This window comes from Diceros bicornis, chromosome 2 (genome assembly GCF_020826845.1).
Source record: "Diceros bicornis minor isolate mBicDic1 chromosome 2, mDicBic1.mat.cur, whole genome shotgun sequence".
Lineage (NCBI taxonomy): Eukaryota > Metazoa > Chordata > Mammalia > Perissodactyla > Rhinocerotidae > Diceros > Diceros bicornis.
In genome coordinates this window covers 82,771,741-82,788,305 of record NC_080741.1, presented here as the reverse complement: position 1 = coordinate 82,788,305, position 16,565 = coordinate 82,771,741, and the positions used below count along the sequence as shown (strand labels likewise).

The following is a 16,565-nucleotide window of genomic DNA, read 5'->3' as shown; positions in this document are numbered from 1 at the left end:
TCATACCTTCTAAGGTAGGTACTGTTTTCATTCCTTTTTTACAGATGAGGAAACTGAGACCCCCCCCAGAGGTTAGGAAGTTGTTGAAAGTCAAACAGCTCATAGTTATTGAGCAGGGTTTTGAACTCAGGGAGGTTCCAGAGCCTAAGCTTTTAACACTATGCTATATGCCTCTCTGGACATATTATCCACATGTATGAACTCACTTCCTCCTCCCAAACCCAGAAGAAAGACAGTAATAGCATCTCTATCTTGCAGATGAGGAAACGGAGGCTCCAGGAGGTGAAGTGGCTGGACTGAGTCACTGTGGCAGGACCAGAACTTGGACTGGGTCTGTCTGACTGCTGTGCCCTGTGCCTCACTACGGGACCGACTGGAAGAGGGGGCAGATTCGCTGGAGGCCTGCCTGGGCCTGGCCACCTCACCTGCTTGTGGATGAGCTCAAAGGCTCCAGTGTCACAGTTGTGGTTCAGTCGCCAGTCAATGACCACGCGCAGGGTGTCGGCTTGCACGTTGGCACAGAGCTGGGCGGTGACAGGCGTGGAGGGCTCCATGGTGGGGCTGGAGTTGATCTCGATCAACCAGGGCTGGAAGTCCTCACCAAACACAAAGTCAGCACCATACAGCTCAAAGTTGGCCTTCCGACCCTGCACAGTGTCCTGGGCGGTCTGCAGGGCGTGGATCACTGCGGCCTTCATGCCCGGCACCATGATAGTGGACCAAGCATTCAGGGTCCCCATCTCCTGAAGGTGGGCCTGGAACTCCCGGCTTGACCACATGTTGTCTGAGGGCAGCAGCGGGTGCCGACAGCATGAATTCTTTAGGTGCTTCTGAATGGAGTTGTTGCACAGGTGCACCGAACTAGGACAGAGAACAGAAAGCTGAGGTCTGGTTCCCTGTACCCCTCCCACTCTAACCTGGGGAGGGCAGGCAAACCCTGGAACCAGCCCTGGGCCACCCTTACTGTTCAACTTGAGATGGGGCCCTGTTGGCCAGGACAAGGAGGACAAAGTCTGGGGCACCATTTCATTCTTCTAGGGCCAGAGCCAGTCTTATCTCTCAGGACCTCTCTGAGGGCACTGACTATGGGGGCCACAGTATTAAACGCTTTGTGCATAGTCTCAATTAACCCTCCCGGTGCCTGGAAGATAAAAAGGTGGGTAAGAGCACGGGCCCTGTGGTCATCAAGACATGTGCTCAAGTCCTAGCTTCACCACTGACTAGCTGTGAGATCTTGGGCAGGTCATTTAACCCAAGTGCTCCTTCCACATCTGTAACGGGGGAATAACAGGACCCAAGTCATTGGGTTTTCACGAATGACTGGGATAATATACAAGAAGTGCTCAATAACTGACAGCTATAATTATGAGTTTCGTATGACTGCCTCCATTCTTCAGATGTGGACGCTGAAGCTTCAATAGGTTTTCACTTGACTAAAGTCACACAGCTAGGAAGCTGCAGAGATGGAATTTGAGCCCAAGGCTCAACAAGGCTTTCTCTCACCCAAGGTAATACTGCAACTTGCCTCTGTCCTCTTGCATTTCTCCTGACCTCCCTACCCTGCTCTACATTCTTTTTTTTTTCTTTTGTCTTGTGAGGAAGATTTGCCCTGAGCTAACATCCATTGCCAATCCTCCTCGTTTTGCTGAGGAAGATTGGCCCTATGCTAACATCCGTGCCCATCTTCCTCTACTTTATATGGGGGATGCCTGCCACAGCATGGCTTGACAAGCAGTGCATAGGTCCACGCCCAGGATCCGAACCTGCGAACCCCGGGCCGCCAAAGCAGAGCGTGCGAACTTAACCACTACGCCACAGGGCCAGCCCCATACATTTTTTTTTTTTTAATAACACATATCACCTTTTAACCTATTAGATAATTTTACTTATTATGTTCATTGCTTGTCTGTTTCCCCCTGCTGGAATGTGAACTCTTGAGAACTGGACTCTTGTTTTCTTCACTGCTGTAGCCCAAGTGCCTAGACCAGTGAACGGCACAGGGTACACACTCGGGAAGTATCTGTTGGCTGGAAGGATGGTTGGATGGATGGAGGGCCTGCCTGCCTGCAGAGTCTGTGCTTGGAGCCCAGTGTTGCACTGGAACCTCCTGTTCCTTGCCAGCTCCCTAACTAGACTAAGAGTTCATGGGGGGAAGCGATGGGGCTCACTTGTCCAGGTTCTTCAGGGAGAAGGGTCGCGTGGAGAAGCGGATGTAGCTGTCACGGTAGAACCACACAGTAAGTGGGTTCCAGCCGGTTACCAGGAACCACTGTCTCAGGTCAAACTTGGTGCCAAAGATGAGCAGGGGCCGCTCAATATACTTCTGCACCACCCATTTGTTGTCCTTCATCATGCTGGGGTCGCCATCCACCAGCTTCAGTATCTCCTCCAGGTGGTCCATGCACATGATTCCTAAGGGGGAAACAGGTGGTCAGGGATCAGGTCAGGCGTGGGCTGGCGGAAGGGCCAGGGGGCCATGGATAGCTCATCACAAGCTCCACAGAACTGACTGGGCCAAGTGGGAAAGGCTGTCTCCCACCCTGTTCCCTTTAGGAAAGATAAGAATCAGCTAAGGATTTAAAATTTTTTTAAATTAACCAGTTTTGCTGATTGAAAAGGAATATATGCACAGATAAAATTTCAAACAGCATTGGGCTTTTTAAAAAACTATGTGCATATCTGACTTTGATTAGTTTTTTTCCCAATAATTAACAGAATACAAAACAAGAGAAACAAAAAGTAGGCAGTACCAAAGGGTATACAATAAAAAATCTGTATCCTTCCTCAGTGGCAGCCAACTGCTGCTTCCAGGTCCAATGACTATCCTCAGGTTATGGGAGAGTCTACACATGCCTCAGTTCTGGGGTTCTATACATTTAAACATGTTAAGGATTTAGAATAGTGCTTGGCACATGTGAGCATTCAGTAAATGTTAACTCATATCATTATTATTAGTTACCTGTAGAATAAATTTCTAGCCGTACATTTGCTGGATCCAAAGGTATGTGCATTTTTTCATTTTACATTACCAAAGACGTTCCACCAATATGCACTCCCAGCAAGAGCGTAGGAGGTTGTGTTTGCCCACATTATACCAACACTGTTGATTATTTATTTTTGCCATTCTCCTAGGCAGAAAATGGTACTTTAATTTTATGTTTTATAACGAGTGAAGTCTTATGCTTATAAGGCATCATTTAATGCAGACACATATCAGAATCATTGCAAACCAAACACACACTCACAAATCAATCTCATTCCTTCATTGTCTGGCCCCCAAAGCAGCCTGATTGTCTGCCAATGGCACAGAATAACTTGTGCCTGGTTCCCAAGCCAGATCCTTTCTCAAACGGCCAGAGTGATCACCAAGATTCCCAAGAACACGATGCCTTGTGTAACCAAAGATTAACACTGCTCATGCCCTTTGACCCAGCAATTTCATTTTTATGAATTTATCCTAAGGAAACAAATGGAAAGGCCACAAAGATATCTGCACAGGATGTTCATCATAGTGTTGCTTATAATAGCAATCAATCAACCAATCAACAAATAAATAGGAAAAACCTAGCGGCCATCTACACAGCCATCAGAAAAGGTTTAGGTAAATCCATGACAGTACATCTAAACGAGATTAGACTATGCAGCTGTAAAACAGAGTGAAGAGTGTACATACTGTACTTTCATATAAAATTCAAAAACAGGCAATGCTAATCTATGGTACTGTAAACCAGAATAGGGATTACCACTGTGGGGAGGCAGAGACTGAGAGGAGCATTGGAGGGGGCTCTCTAGGGTGCAAGTACTGTTTCATTTCATGATCTGGGTGCTGTTTCCACGAGTGTGTTCACTTTGTGACAATTCACTGAGCTGTATACTCACAATGTGTACTCTTTTCAATGAACTATACTGTATAAACATTTCAATTAAGGTTTTCTAAAAATGGAGAGAAAATGTTGAAATTTGGAGCTAGGTATACGGGGATTCATTGTATTATCCTCTCTGCTTTTGTGTATGTTTGAAAGTATCCATAACACAAGCTAGAAACAGAAGAAAAAACAATAAGGCAGATCTAGATGTACTGAAATGCTGTGATCTCCAAGATCTATTTAAGAAAAAAGGTGCAAAAAAGAAATGAGTCATACAAACTGATATGGAAAGATACAGTAAATGAAAAAAGGAGGCTACGGAATAGGATGTTCTTATTTAAAATAAAACATGCACATACACACACACTCTCTCCAGATGTGTAGAAGGAAGTGTAGAAACAAACACACTGAAAGGTGAACAGAAGTCATCTCAGTGAAATCAAGGGTGGCTTGTGCTTTCTTCTCTCTACTTTTCTGTATTGTCTGATCCTTTTTTTTTAATAAAGACACATTTTCATACCTGGAAAAAACCAACATAACTATTTCCTAGGTAGAAAGAGATAAGACCACGATGCTGGTTGTGAAGTGGCATCCCCAAGAGGAGTGTCCCACAGTGTCTGCAGCTGCCAACACTGTGAAAGCAGCCTCACCCAGACATGAAAAAATTCGCCCAAGGGCACATCGGGAGGATCCACCAAAAGTCTGTTTTCTACATCCCTGAGTCCTTGAAGCAGTTTTTAAAGGTGAGGCTAATGCACCAGCCAGCTTGCTGGCTCTCCTGTTCAAATTCCATTTATGCTGGGCTGAGCATCCAGAATAATAGCTAACAATAATAGCACTTATATAGCAGTTACCATGTGAAAACACAGGAGCTAAGAACTTCACATATATTATACTCATTTAATCCTCTCTGGCAGGTATTGTTGGCTTTATTCTACCAATGATGAAAATGAGGCACAGAAGAGGGGTTAAAAAGTATTATGGACAGTAGGAGGCAGAACTGCACATGAGCATCACCAGACCGACCTAAAGCGTTAACCAACTCTGAGGGCAGGAGAGGAGGAGCTGGCATCATCACCACAGCAGCCAGCGTTTATGGGGTGATCACTCTGTGCCAGGCACTGTGCTGAGCTTTAGATGCGCTACTTCATTTAATCCTCAACTCATAGGAGGTAGCGTCATCTCTCATAGATGAGGGAACTGAGGTGATATAACTTACTCAAGGTCACACAGCGTATTAGTAGCAGAGCTGAGATTCGAACCCAGGCAGTTTGGCTCCAGTAGAGCCTGCACTATTAAGCCCCTGGCCTCTAGAGGGGGAGGCAGGCCATAGGGTGCTGGTGTAGGAAGCAGGGGCTAATCCCCACCTCGTCCACGGGACTTGGCTCCTGGCTTCACGATCCAGATGTTGTGATCTCCTTCCATGCCCATCTGGGGCACCGTGTCCCGCAGCTGCCGCAGGATGTCCTCACAGCGCTGGACCTGAGTGCTGAGGTGCCTGAGTTCTGCCCCCTCGCTGTGGGGAGATGATGGGACTTGGGCAAGGCTGGACCTGGGGGCAGCCTGGTGGACAAGGCAAGGGGAGACACAAGCCCCCTGGCCATGGTCCAACTAGCCTTGGTTGCACCCTCACCCCAGAGATCCAGGTACGTTGTCTCCCAAACCTCCATCCCCACCCTCAAGCTGCCCCCCAAATTCTAACCTGCCCAGGGCGCCATCCCAGACTGCTGGAATGGGAGAAGATGGGGAAATTCCACCTACTGCATCCTCCTCCCACTCCAACACTCCACCTTCTGCCACCTCCCTTTCTAGTACATTAAAACTGCCTTTGGCAGAATTTAATCACACCAGCATCTCATGATGAAGCACCACTATGTGCCAGACACTGTGCCAAGGGCTTTATATGTATTATCACCAAGCCCCTCTATGGCCCTGCTGGGGAGGCGTTACTGGTCCCATTTTAGAGAAGTGTAAATTGAAGCTTGGAGAGTTAAGGGGCTCGCCCAAGGCTACATGTTGAACTGGCTGAGCCAGGATGCAAACTCCTTTCCGCCTGATGCCTCCACCCAGAGGTGCTTTTTGGGGTTCATTCTCCTACTCTGGACCTAACACTGGTGGGTGGGTGGGTCCCTGCCTAGTCTAATTCCTTTCGAGCACATAGGATTCACACATTTCCTCACTTGATGTCTCTTCCTATCGCTTACCACCTGACACCCCTGCTTATTTGGTTCTTGTCTGTCTCCCTTGACTGGAATGGAAGCTCTATAAGAGCAGGAACATTTTTTGTAGTTTTAGTCTCTGCTGTACTCCCATCCCCAAGCAGTATACCCGGCATTTATTAGCTGCTCCCTAAAAGTCTGTTACATGAATGAATGGTTAGATAAGCAAGCACTTGAGCATGAGCTTGCAACCAGGCTGTAGAGACAGGGGTTCATGGACAAAGAGGGACGCTGTTCCCTACAGGACACAAAATGTCCTGATGAAACCACATCACAAAATGCCCCAGATGGCTAACTCATCCCAACTCCCCCATTCCTTTTCTTCTGACTAAACAGGAAGGAAGCCACTGGATGCTAACTTCCCTTTAACATCTCAGCCTCCTGAATGCCTCCAGCCGTGGGGAACTTCTCTCTCTTGTAAGGCAGCAGCTGCAGCCCCCCACTGGGCCAGTGCCAGGAACAGGGACAGCCGGATGGACGGGGTTGGGCAAGGCCTCTCATTCACACCTAAGCCCTGACCCTTCTATTTCCAGAAGGTTTGCTGGAAACTTTGCCATAGGCCATGGCATAAAGAAACTGTTGAGTAAATCTGTGATTTAGCCCTGAAAGTGTCACATGGGGGTTGTAGGGGCATGTGCAACTTGAAAAAGTATACCAAATGTGAAAATATGATTTTACATTTAGCAAAAAGAAAAAAAACAGTGTTTTTCTGGAAAGTCAACCTTGATAAAAGCCTGGCTGGTGAGTCATGGATTTGGTTTAGAAAGCTGGGAAACATAAGAGTAAATATTGAATGAATGAATTAATGTTAACTATCTGTACTGAACAACTCAACACTATATATGTTATACAATGTAGTATTTTATGTAATCCCAACTTTTGAAAGGTTCCTACAGCCCTCTAGAACTTGTGCCACACCCAGAAATTAAAAAAAAAACAAAAAACCTCTGTTCTTTACACCTAATGTTCTAACTCAGTCTGGATAATTCTTAGTTTAAGAAGGGTAGCTTTACCTTTTCTGGTAGTTAAGGGGAAAGTATAGGGTTACCCAGTTTTCATTTTATGGCATTTAAAAAAGATACAAATGAATTATTTATCTATGACCTGGGTTTGTTCAGTATGTCATTTATTCAAAGTTCATTTATTAGTTCTTCAGTCTCCTCTATCAAACCATTAAGTCTGTCCGTTCCCTTCTATAACCCACCCCACCTGAGGTCCTTAGCACCCCCACTTGGCTCGCTGCTAGCTTCCCCACTGGAGCTGTGTGCCGCTTGAGGGCAGGACTGTTTCATTTCTGGAGCCTGGCACAATGCTTGGCACACAGGAAGGGCTCAGTAGATGCTGAGCCTTCACCTGCCCTCAGGTCCTTCCTCCCTCCAGCCTCTCCTGCACATGTCTACTGAGTGGAATCTCCCTACAACAGCTCCAGTCTCCTCTTGAAACTCTCTTCCTCTGCTCAAGAATCTTTTCCCAAAGTGGGTTCTGCAAACATGACCCCTCAGGATGCTTGGAGGGGCTGGGGTCCCATAAGTACAGGCTATACTGCACACTATCTCGGAGGTTTAGACCACCAATGGGTTCTGAAAAGTCTTTATCAAGGAAACCTGTTTTAATTAACTTTGTTTAACCCAATGTTTTCCAAACGTGATTGACCACAAAAGCCTTTTTTTCATATAATGTATTTACATTCTGTGGAACTGGAACCCTGTGTAACACACTTTGGGAAACACTGGCCTCCACGATACAATCTAAATGGCTTAAGAGAGTCTTACTTTGTGAGTGAAAACTATGAGTCTGTGCCGAGGACATAACCCCACCTTTGAGGCAGATGTTATTTTGAAATCTATTTGGCATCTCAGAAAAGTAACACTCAAAAAGATTAGTGATGTTCCCAAAGTCACAGAGCCTGGAAGTCGCAAAGCCAGGACTTCAACTCAGGTCTGTCTGACAACACAGGCCATGATCTTAATGACTATGCTACGCTAGGATCCAGGAAGAGTGGTTTGGACCCCATCATGAAGGCAGTGGGAGCCTTTGAGGGTTCCGGAGCAGGAAAGTAGTAGGGCAAACAAAAGGGGAGGCTTGGGGAGGAGGTGTGGGCTACGCTAGACAGAGAGGGTCTGTTCCTAAGCATCAGCTCAGAACACGGAAGCCCCCTGAGAATAAGGGCACCTGCCCATGCCCCACGGCCCAGGCTGCAGAGGTACTCACTGGACCACTTGGTAGTAGTGCTGGAGGAAGAAGGACCAGCCCTCAGGGCTGAGGTACAACGGGGCCTCCAGGCTCTTGTCGATGTCCACGTGGGCCAGCTTGCTAAGGTGCTCCTCACAGGCGCACAGAGCCTCATCCACAAACTGTGAGGACACCAACACCGGCTTTCTCGCCTGTTTCTTGGGCTTCTTGTCTTCTGTAGAAACAGGGGGGAGCCTGTCACTATCCCACATGCAAAGCAGATAACGTGACATACACCTCACTGCCCCAAGGCCTGTCACTTACCTGAAGCCTCGCCCCAAATACACCTGAGGCCCAGTACACAACTGCATCCCTACTGCCTGGGACCTGTCACTCACTTGAGGCTCCACCCTAAATGTCCCCAAAGCCTCCCAGCACCTATGGCCTCAGCACACAGCTGCAGCCTCTCTTCTCCTGGGATCTCTGACACACCTGAGGCCCTTGTGCTCCTGATTCTGTCACACAACAGTCTTCTTTGCACCCGACACACCAGGAGACAGCAATGGGGAGGTCTCCCTCTGGAAGAGGCAAGGATTTTCCTCCTCCCAGTAGAGCTGCCCCTTACCTTACCTTCCCTGAATTCCTGGCTGATGGGCCCCTGGATTACAGGATGGGGGCTTTGAGGTAGGAGCTAAGTCCAGAGAGAAAAAAGGTAAGCAATGGGTTGGGCCAACATGCGGTGAGAGATTGTCTGTGTCCCCCTCCACAAGGCACAAGGAGTCCTCAGACCACGTGAAACTACACGGTTTCATTTCCCTGCTTTCTCCTCCTCAGAGACCTGTGCTCCCCACGGGCAAGCACACACCATGCCTTCTTAGTCTGTCCTCCCTACAGAGTGCTCAGCCACACGCCAGGCCCATGGGAGAGCTGAATGAGGCAGTGGATTGATTAACAAATGGACAGGAAGACAGGTGGGTGGGTGATTGCAACAGAAGAATGGAGGAGTAGATGGACTGGAGAATAGAGAACTGGTGGATGGGAGGATGGAAATGCAGGTGGGCAGATGGGTCTATGGAAGGACAGGTAGGAAGGTGGAGGAGTGGACAGATGGATCCGGGTGTGGAGCTGAGAGAAGGTAGGTGAATGAGTAGATTGACAGTTGGGGGATAGGTGGGGAGATGGATGAATGGATGGACGGATGGGTAGGCGAATGTAGACTGGTGGGAGGGTGGGTGAGTAGGTAGGTAGATGGATGAGTAGACAGATGAATGGACAGATGGGTGGGTAGATGTAAGGATAGGTTGGTGGGAAGGGGTGGTAGATGGGCAGATGGATGTGGATAATACATAGATGTGTGGATAAAGACACGGGTAGATGGATAGGGGATAAATGAGTGGTGTAGTAGAGGTAACCAAAGTACTTACCTAGGGCCTCTTCCTCTTCTGCCTGGATAGAGTACGACTTCCATTCGGACTTGACCACCAGCTTGAGAACGTTGCGGGCAGCTGTCAGCCAGAAGTCCTCTGTTCCCAGGACAGAGGATACCCTGCTCAGTCCCTAGGCTCTAGGCCTGTTCTGGTTGTGGAACCTCATCATGGACCTGCCCCATTTGCATCCAGAACCGGACTAACTTCTGACACTAGAACCTGGGTTAGAAGCTGGCCCCTATTTCAGTTGTAGAGCCAGACCCAGAATCTAACCTGACTTGGCTCATATTCTGCCTTCAGAATGATGCTTGGACCTGCTGTCTGATTTCTCTCTTCTCTTCCTGATCCACTTTTGATACTTATCTTAGCCTGACAACCAGACCTTGGCCCGAAACCTATTTCAGATTTGGAGACTAATTGAAATCTAGCATCTAATCTGGAACCAAATTCTGACCTGAATTTAGAACACGTTCCGGAGTTGGAAAATATTTTGCCTTAGAAGCCCAAAGTCTAGAGCCTTTTCTACATTTGGAACCCAATCAAACCAGTGGAATTGGACACAGGCCTGGAACCTATTCTGGATTCCAAACTTAACTCATCGAACAACTTTTAGAACCTGCTCTAGAATGTAAGCTAAGCCACCTGAGCTCTTCTGGAGGTCTGGGTTGACCAAGCTAGGAAGCTCATTAAGGGGGGCACTTAGGGAATGATAAGGATTGAGGATGGAGAAGGAAATCTGCTAAGGTAGATGAGAACATGAGGAGAGAGGCCCTTTGCTCTCCAACATGAGCCAGGGCTTTAGCCCTCATCCTTCAGCCTAAGGGGTCCAGGCATGGGGCTGGGCATCTCCTTACCTATGAAGGCCTTTTTGTCATCCTTAGCCTCCAGGCAGTAGCAGCGCGGGAAGAAGGAATCGGCATCAGCCTCAGCAAACCAGGGCAAATTCCGGAGATTGAGACATAGACCCACCTACAGAGTGAGCCACTGAGTGGGCAGGGTGGGACTCGCCCAGAGAGCCTCCAAGGGACTCCCCACACTCGGCACACATGCAGACAGCTCAGGGAGACCCTGCTTGGACGTTCTCAGAGCCTCTGCCCCACTTGCTATGCCTGACTTGCTCTTATCCATGAGGTTCCCTCTAGTGAGAATGCCCCACATCCCTCCTCTCCACCCTTTCACATTCTTAAATACCTGCCTCCTCTAGGAATCCTTCCCACCCCACACCAATAATATACTAGCAGATCCCAATTAGAAAGCCTTCATTCTTGGGGCCGGCCCCGTGGTGTAGCGGCTAAGTGCACGCACTCTGCTGCTGGCGACCTGGGTTTGGATCCCAGGCGCGCACCGATGCACCACTCGTCAGGCTGTGCTATGGCAGCGTCCCATGTGAAGTAGAGGAAGATGGGCACGGATGTTAGCCCAGGGCCAGTCTTCCTCAGCAAAAAGAGGAGGATTGGCATGGATGTTAGCTCAGGGCTGATCTTCCTCAAAAAAAAAAGAAAAGATAAAAGAAGCCTTCATTCTCGCCACAACCCTAGAAGATAGGTCTTACTGGTATTCTTATTTAAAGAGGAAACTGAGGCTGAGAGAGGTGAAGTCACTTATTAATAAACTCAGGTAGACAGAATGGGTTCATGAGCCAGATATCTTCTGCTTAGGAGGGTAAGGGCCTTCTTGCTCACAGTGATTGGACTCTGTGTTTGTTCTGGCTCCAGAGCCTGTCTGGACCCTGGAGTCTATTTCAGTCATTATGTCTAAAGTGCCAGACATGCTGCAGGGGCTGGATTTGAACCCAGGCCTGCCTGCCTGCCTCCAAACCCCACTGAATTATATACCTCCCCCTCTCCTGAGAACTCTCTCTTACTGACAAAGCAGAGGAGGGAGCGGGGTTGCCCACCCAAGCCTGGGGGGTTTGAAAGCTGCCATGCCTGTACCCTGGGGAGCCCACCTTTGTAGTAAAGGCCTCAGTCCCAGCATAGTGGTTTATCATTTGATCCTCGGAGAGAACATCACAGTCCAGCACGTGCCGCCGCCGAGTGGTCCAGATGAAGTAGGGGATCTGGGCCTGAACCATGCGGGACTGGGGAGGGGGGAGGAGACAAGAGGCTGGTGCAGACAGCACAAGGCCAGAGGCGGCTTCTCCCCTCCATGCTGAGCAGAGCAGAGGATGCTTCTAGGATGGCCTCTGGCCCCCCTGCCATCTCTGTATGAGCTAAGGAAAGACATCTCTTCCTCCAGGGCACGCACTTGGTGAACAGAGAGTAGGCAGGCTTGCAGCCTCCTCTGGCCAGGTGCCCCTGGGCAGTGACAAAGCCTCACAACTGAATACCATACCTTGTTCTGGCCCACGGCCATCAGTGACTTGCCCAGTGACAGGACAGTGACTACAAGCTGATGGGCATATAGCACATGACAAAGGCTCTCTCGTGGGCTCTCTCTCTCCATCCTTCCTACAACTCTGGGACGTGGGGTTATTAATAAGCAAGAACACCACGAGCCAGGCCTTGTTCCAAGTGCTTTCCACGGCAGCTCGTTTAATCCTCACCGCAGCCCTGAGGTAAGTGCTCCTGTGATCCCCATTTCACAGAGGAGGGAACTGCGGCACCGGGAGGGTCAATGACTCGTCCAAGCGCTCACAAGGTTGAGCCATACAAAACTGCCAACATTCAACCCTTCCTGACATAAAAATGGCAATTTGGTATAGTTCGACTTAGTAAGTGGTGGTGCCAAGATTCGAAGCCACATGTCCTTACCTCAACACACACATATCCTCCACACCATCACATCAGCCTCTTTCAGAACTTTTTAGGCCCTTCTTTCCAGCCTTCACTTGCCAAGGGCAGAGAAAGGAGATGAACAATGGGGTTTTTATTTGGAAGGGGGAATAACCAGGCGTGGAGATTGTGCTGGCTTCTGATGTGACCTAGCAGAGTTCTGATCCCAGGACAGCCTCGTGTGAGCCCCACTATGCCCCTCACCACATTGTGGGCTGGTTAGAGAAGCAGTTTTTACTACAGATGGGGAAACCGAGGCCCAGAGAAGGAAAGGACTTTTCTGAGGTCACCCTGCTGGACTCTAGCGCTCTCCCTCCCACTAAGCAGACCCCTGCCAGCCCCCTGGGCCCTCACCATCACAGCATGTGTCCCATCTAGGTCATCAAATTCCAGTAAATCACGAAAGTCAAACAGCTGTGGTAGCCGCAACGCACTGTCTTCGTCTTCGTCCTCTGTGGATGCAGAGCCCAGGCCTGGTGAGGCCCCTGTCCCTGCCCCATAGGCCCATACCAAAGCCTTAACCCTGGGACAGCGGGAACCATAGGAAAGGGACTCAGGAAGGGCAGCTTGTGGAAAGGGAGGGACTGCTCACCATCCTTTGTGGTGTCACTGTTACCCACTACTGAGCCACCCAGATCCTTCCGCGATGGTGGCAGGGGGGTCCCCAAGTGATGGATCTTCTCTACCCAGCCCCTCTGGCGCAAGAGGCTCCGGATCACTGGGTAGTGGCCTTGGATCATAAAGATCTTCTTTTGCTGCAAGTTGAGAGAAGAATCCTTGTTCAGTAAATATTGCCTAAGTGCCAGACATAGGGAATATAATGGTGAACCACAGTTACAGTCTCTGCCTTCAGGAAATTTTTATATTCCAGGAGGGGAGACATGGTAGAAACAAACAGAGAAATAAATATGCATAGGAATAATTATAATGGTAATATCTAATAATTATTGAGCACCTACTACATGCTAGGCTCTTATATACATTCCTAACAATAATATGTATTTTTAATAGATTTTATTACCTCTATTTAACTGATTATGAAACAGGGGCACAGAGAGGTTGAGCAGCTTGGCCACACAGTGGTTAAGTGAAAAGAGTGGGGATTTAAATCCAGGCTGCTTGGCTCCAAGAACTGGATGCTTAATGAGGACCCAGAGAAACTAGAAATACATACACTGTCAGGGAAGGTTGAGAAGGAGCCATGAACGTACAGAGCTCGGCAAATGGCAGTTCAGGCGGAGGGAAAAGCATGTGCAAAGGTCTGGAGGCCAGAGACAGGTCAGAAGGAACTGGAAGGAAGCCAAGGAGAGTGGAGTGCGGAAAGTGAGGAGAGAGCTCCTGAGGAGGTAGGTAGCGGCTAGACTGTGGAAGGCCCTCAAGCCTTGGAACAGACTTGGATTTTATATTAAGAGTTGTGTGAAGCAATAGAGGCAAAGGGAGGGAGTGACGTGATTAGAGGCTTCATATGTGTGGCTTGCTGCCGTATGGAGAACAGATGGGAGGGGACAGGATGGAAGCCGGGAGACTGGTTAGAAGACTGTTGTGGATTGTGCAGGAGAGACATTACAATAGCTAGAATGATGCTGGTTACAGTGGAGATGGGGAAAAGAACTGAAATAGAGAGACTGGTTTTGCTGATGGGATTAGATGTGTGGGTGAATGAACAGAAAGATCAAACTTCTGGCTTGAGCAACCCGGAGATGGGGAAGACCAGAGACTAAGGAGGAGGGCAGGTTTGGGCAGGAAAAACAAGAGTATGGTTTGGCAAACACATAGGGACAGAGACTGGATTGGTGGTTACCAGAGGGGAAGGGGGGAGGGAGAAGGGTGAAAGGGATAATTCGGTACATGTGTGTGGTGATGGGTTGTAATTAGTATTTTGGTGGTGAACATGATGTAATCTATGCAGAAATAGAAGTACAATGATGTACACCTGAAATTTTTACAATGTTATAAACCAATGTTACTGCAATAAACAAAAAATTAAAAAAAAAAAAAGAGTATGATTTGGGACATGTGTTTGACATGCTTGTAAGTTCTCCGGGTGGAGATATCAAATAGGGGTTCAGAGTGTGGCGTTAGAGGACAGGCTGGGACGGAAAGGGCACGGAGAGGGCAGAGCACACTGACTGGACTCACAGCCAAGGAGACAGGTGTGGGGAGGGATCCAGGGAACTATGCAAGTCTGGAGGAGCCTTCAAAGACAACTGAAAAGCAGCAGCCAGGGAGAGAAAAAGGAAAACTAGGAATGTGCAGAGGGCCAAGAGGGAAGGGTGTGTGGGGCGGCAGTGTGGAATGACACAGGGTACCCAATCAAGATTAGGACAGAAAACGACTGCTGGATTTGGCTCCTTGGAGGTCACTAGTGACCTTGATTATAGTGGTTCCCAATGGGAGTGGGGAACAGCAGGGACTAGAGTGGTGGGAACTGAGGAGTGAATCCCAGGGACAGTAGACAATTCTGCCAAGAAGTTTGGCTGTGAAGGGGTATTGATACATGGGGAGGTATTTGAAGATGTGTGTGGGATCAAGGTTTTTGTTTCTTTGTTTTTTAAGGATGGGAGAAAGTGCAGGGAGGCAGGCTGAGCCACTCTCAGGGCCCTTTCTAGACCCTCCAGCCCCCTCTGACCTTGACAGCTTGCTCCACGCGTATCTTGGCATTTCTGAGCCAGCTCATGTTTTGAGACTCCTTGGAGAATCCTCGCCAGAGAACAATGGAATCTGCAGAAAGATGCGGAGTGGGGATGGGGGCTCAGCCTAGCATCTCTTCCGACCCAGATACCCACGCTCCTTCTCTTTCTCCACCCTTCATCCGGATGCCCACCCTCACCACTCTTCTCCCCATCACCATTCCCTCTACCCCAAGTCTTCTCGTTCTCACCGCCACCGCTGCCTCCGGCCAGGGGGCAGACCGCGACGTTCCTCGACCGACCTCGACGTTCCTCAACGGACCACAACGGACCGCGACCTTTCTCGACGTTCCTCGACGTTCCTCAACAGACCTCGAGGTTCCTCGACGTTCCTGGACGTTCCTGGGCGGGACATCCTCCTCGTGCTGGCGCCCGAGGGGGCGGGGCTCCGCGGCGCCCTGGGCGGGGGTGGGCGGAGCGAGCGACTCGAAGGCGCGGCCCAGGCGGCGCACAGATGGGGGCTGCGCGCCTGGCGTTTGCCACTTGCGGGAGCGCCGTCGCGCCGTGCGGAGGAGCTCCCGGCCTGCGGCAGTGTCTCCGGAGGCGGGGACCGGAGCGGCGCGCCCAGGGCCATGGGGCGGGGGAATTGGTGCGTGGTTGGGGCAGCTGCGGCTTCCGCGGCCAGCTGCACCCCGGGCCGCCCTCCCGGTGGTACCAGGCGGCGGAGCCCCGGTGCGCGGCCCCCAGCTCCCTCGCGCTCCGGAGCAGCGCCGCGCCGGGGTTCCGAGGCCCCGCCCCCTGTTTGCTGTCGCCTTGGAAACCATTCCCCGGCACAGTCAGGCCGCGGGTGGCGAGTCCGGGGTCTCCCTCCAGCGGGCCTAACTCCGGCCCTCACCTGCCCCAGACCCTTTATGACCCGGGCACTGAAGGTGGAAGCGCAGAGTCCTGGGCTGCCAGTTACTATCGGCGTCATGGTTCCTTGTGCACTTCCTGAGGCTTCAGTCATTTCACAGTATTTATAGAGGACCACGTGCTAGGCAGTAGGCTAGGCGTTGGGGACCGGAAGAATAAGCTACAGGTGGTCCCTGACCTCATGGAACTTAAGCCCAGTGAAGGGGAAACAAAAAGCAAGCAACAAATAAATACAACAGCTGTAGGTATGATAAGAGCAATGAAGAAGCAATGAACTGAAACCAGGAAGGGGGCATACTTGAGATAAGGCAGTCAAGGATGTCCTGTCTGAAGAGGTGACATTTAAATGGAAGCCTATGGAATGCAAAGGAGTTCAGGAGGTGACCAGGGAAAAGGGGAGAAATAGCATTCCAGGGATAGGAGAGTCTCAGCAATAGCGCCCAGGAGGCTAAGAACCTTTCTGGGGAACTCAAAGGCAGCCAGTGTGGCTGGAGCCTGGTGAGCCGGATCAGATCTGCAGGGCCTGGCAGATGGGGCTAGGGTAAGGTCCGTGGGGATAGACTTG

General features: G+C 49.8%; 1 protein-coding gene across 1 annotated transcript in view; it reads right to left on the bottom strand.

Moving 5' to 3' along the window:
* The window catches only part of TTLL3 (tubulin tyrosine ligase like 3), a 48,559-nt gene extending 33,383 nt beyond the window's left edge, over positions 1-15,176 (bottom strand). The window contains 10 exon segments of the mRNA XM_058564499.1: positions 426-861; positions 2,169-2,412; positions 5,234-5,382; positions 8,297-8,492; positions 9,682-9,780; positions 10,539-10,653; positions 11,633-11,764; positions 12,813-12,910; positions 13,051-13,213; positions 15,088-15,176. Of these exon segments, the coding sequence (XP_058420482.1) occupies positions 426-861; positions 2,169-2,412; positions 5,234-5,382; positions 8,297-8,492; positions 9,682-9,780; positions 10,539-10,653; positions 11,633-11,764; positions 12,813-12,910; positions 13,051-13,213; positions 15,088-15,135 (1,680 nt within the window). The 5' untranslated portion in view covers positions 15,136-15,176.
* Between the last annotated feature and the right edge of the window lie 1,389 nt (positions 15,177-16,565).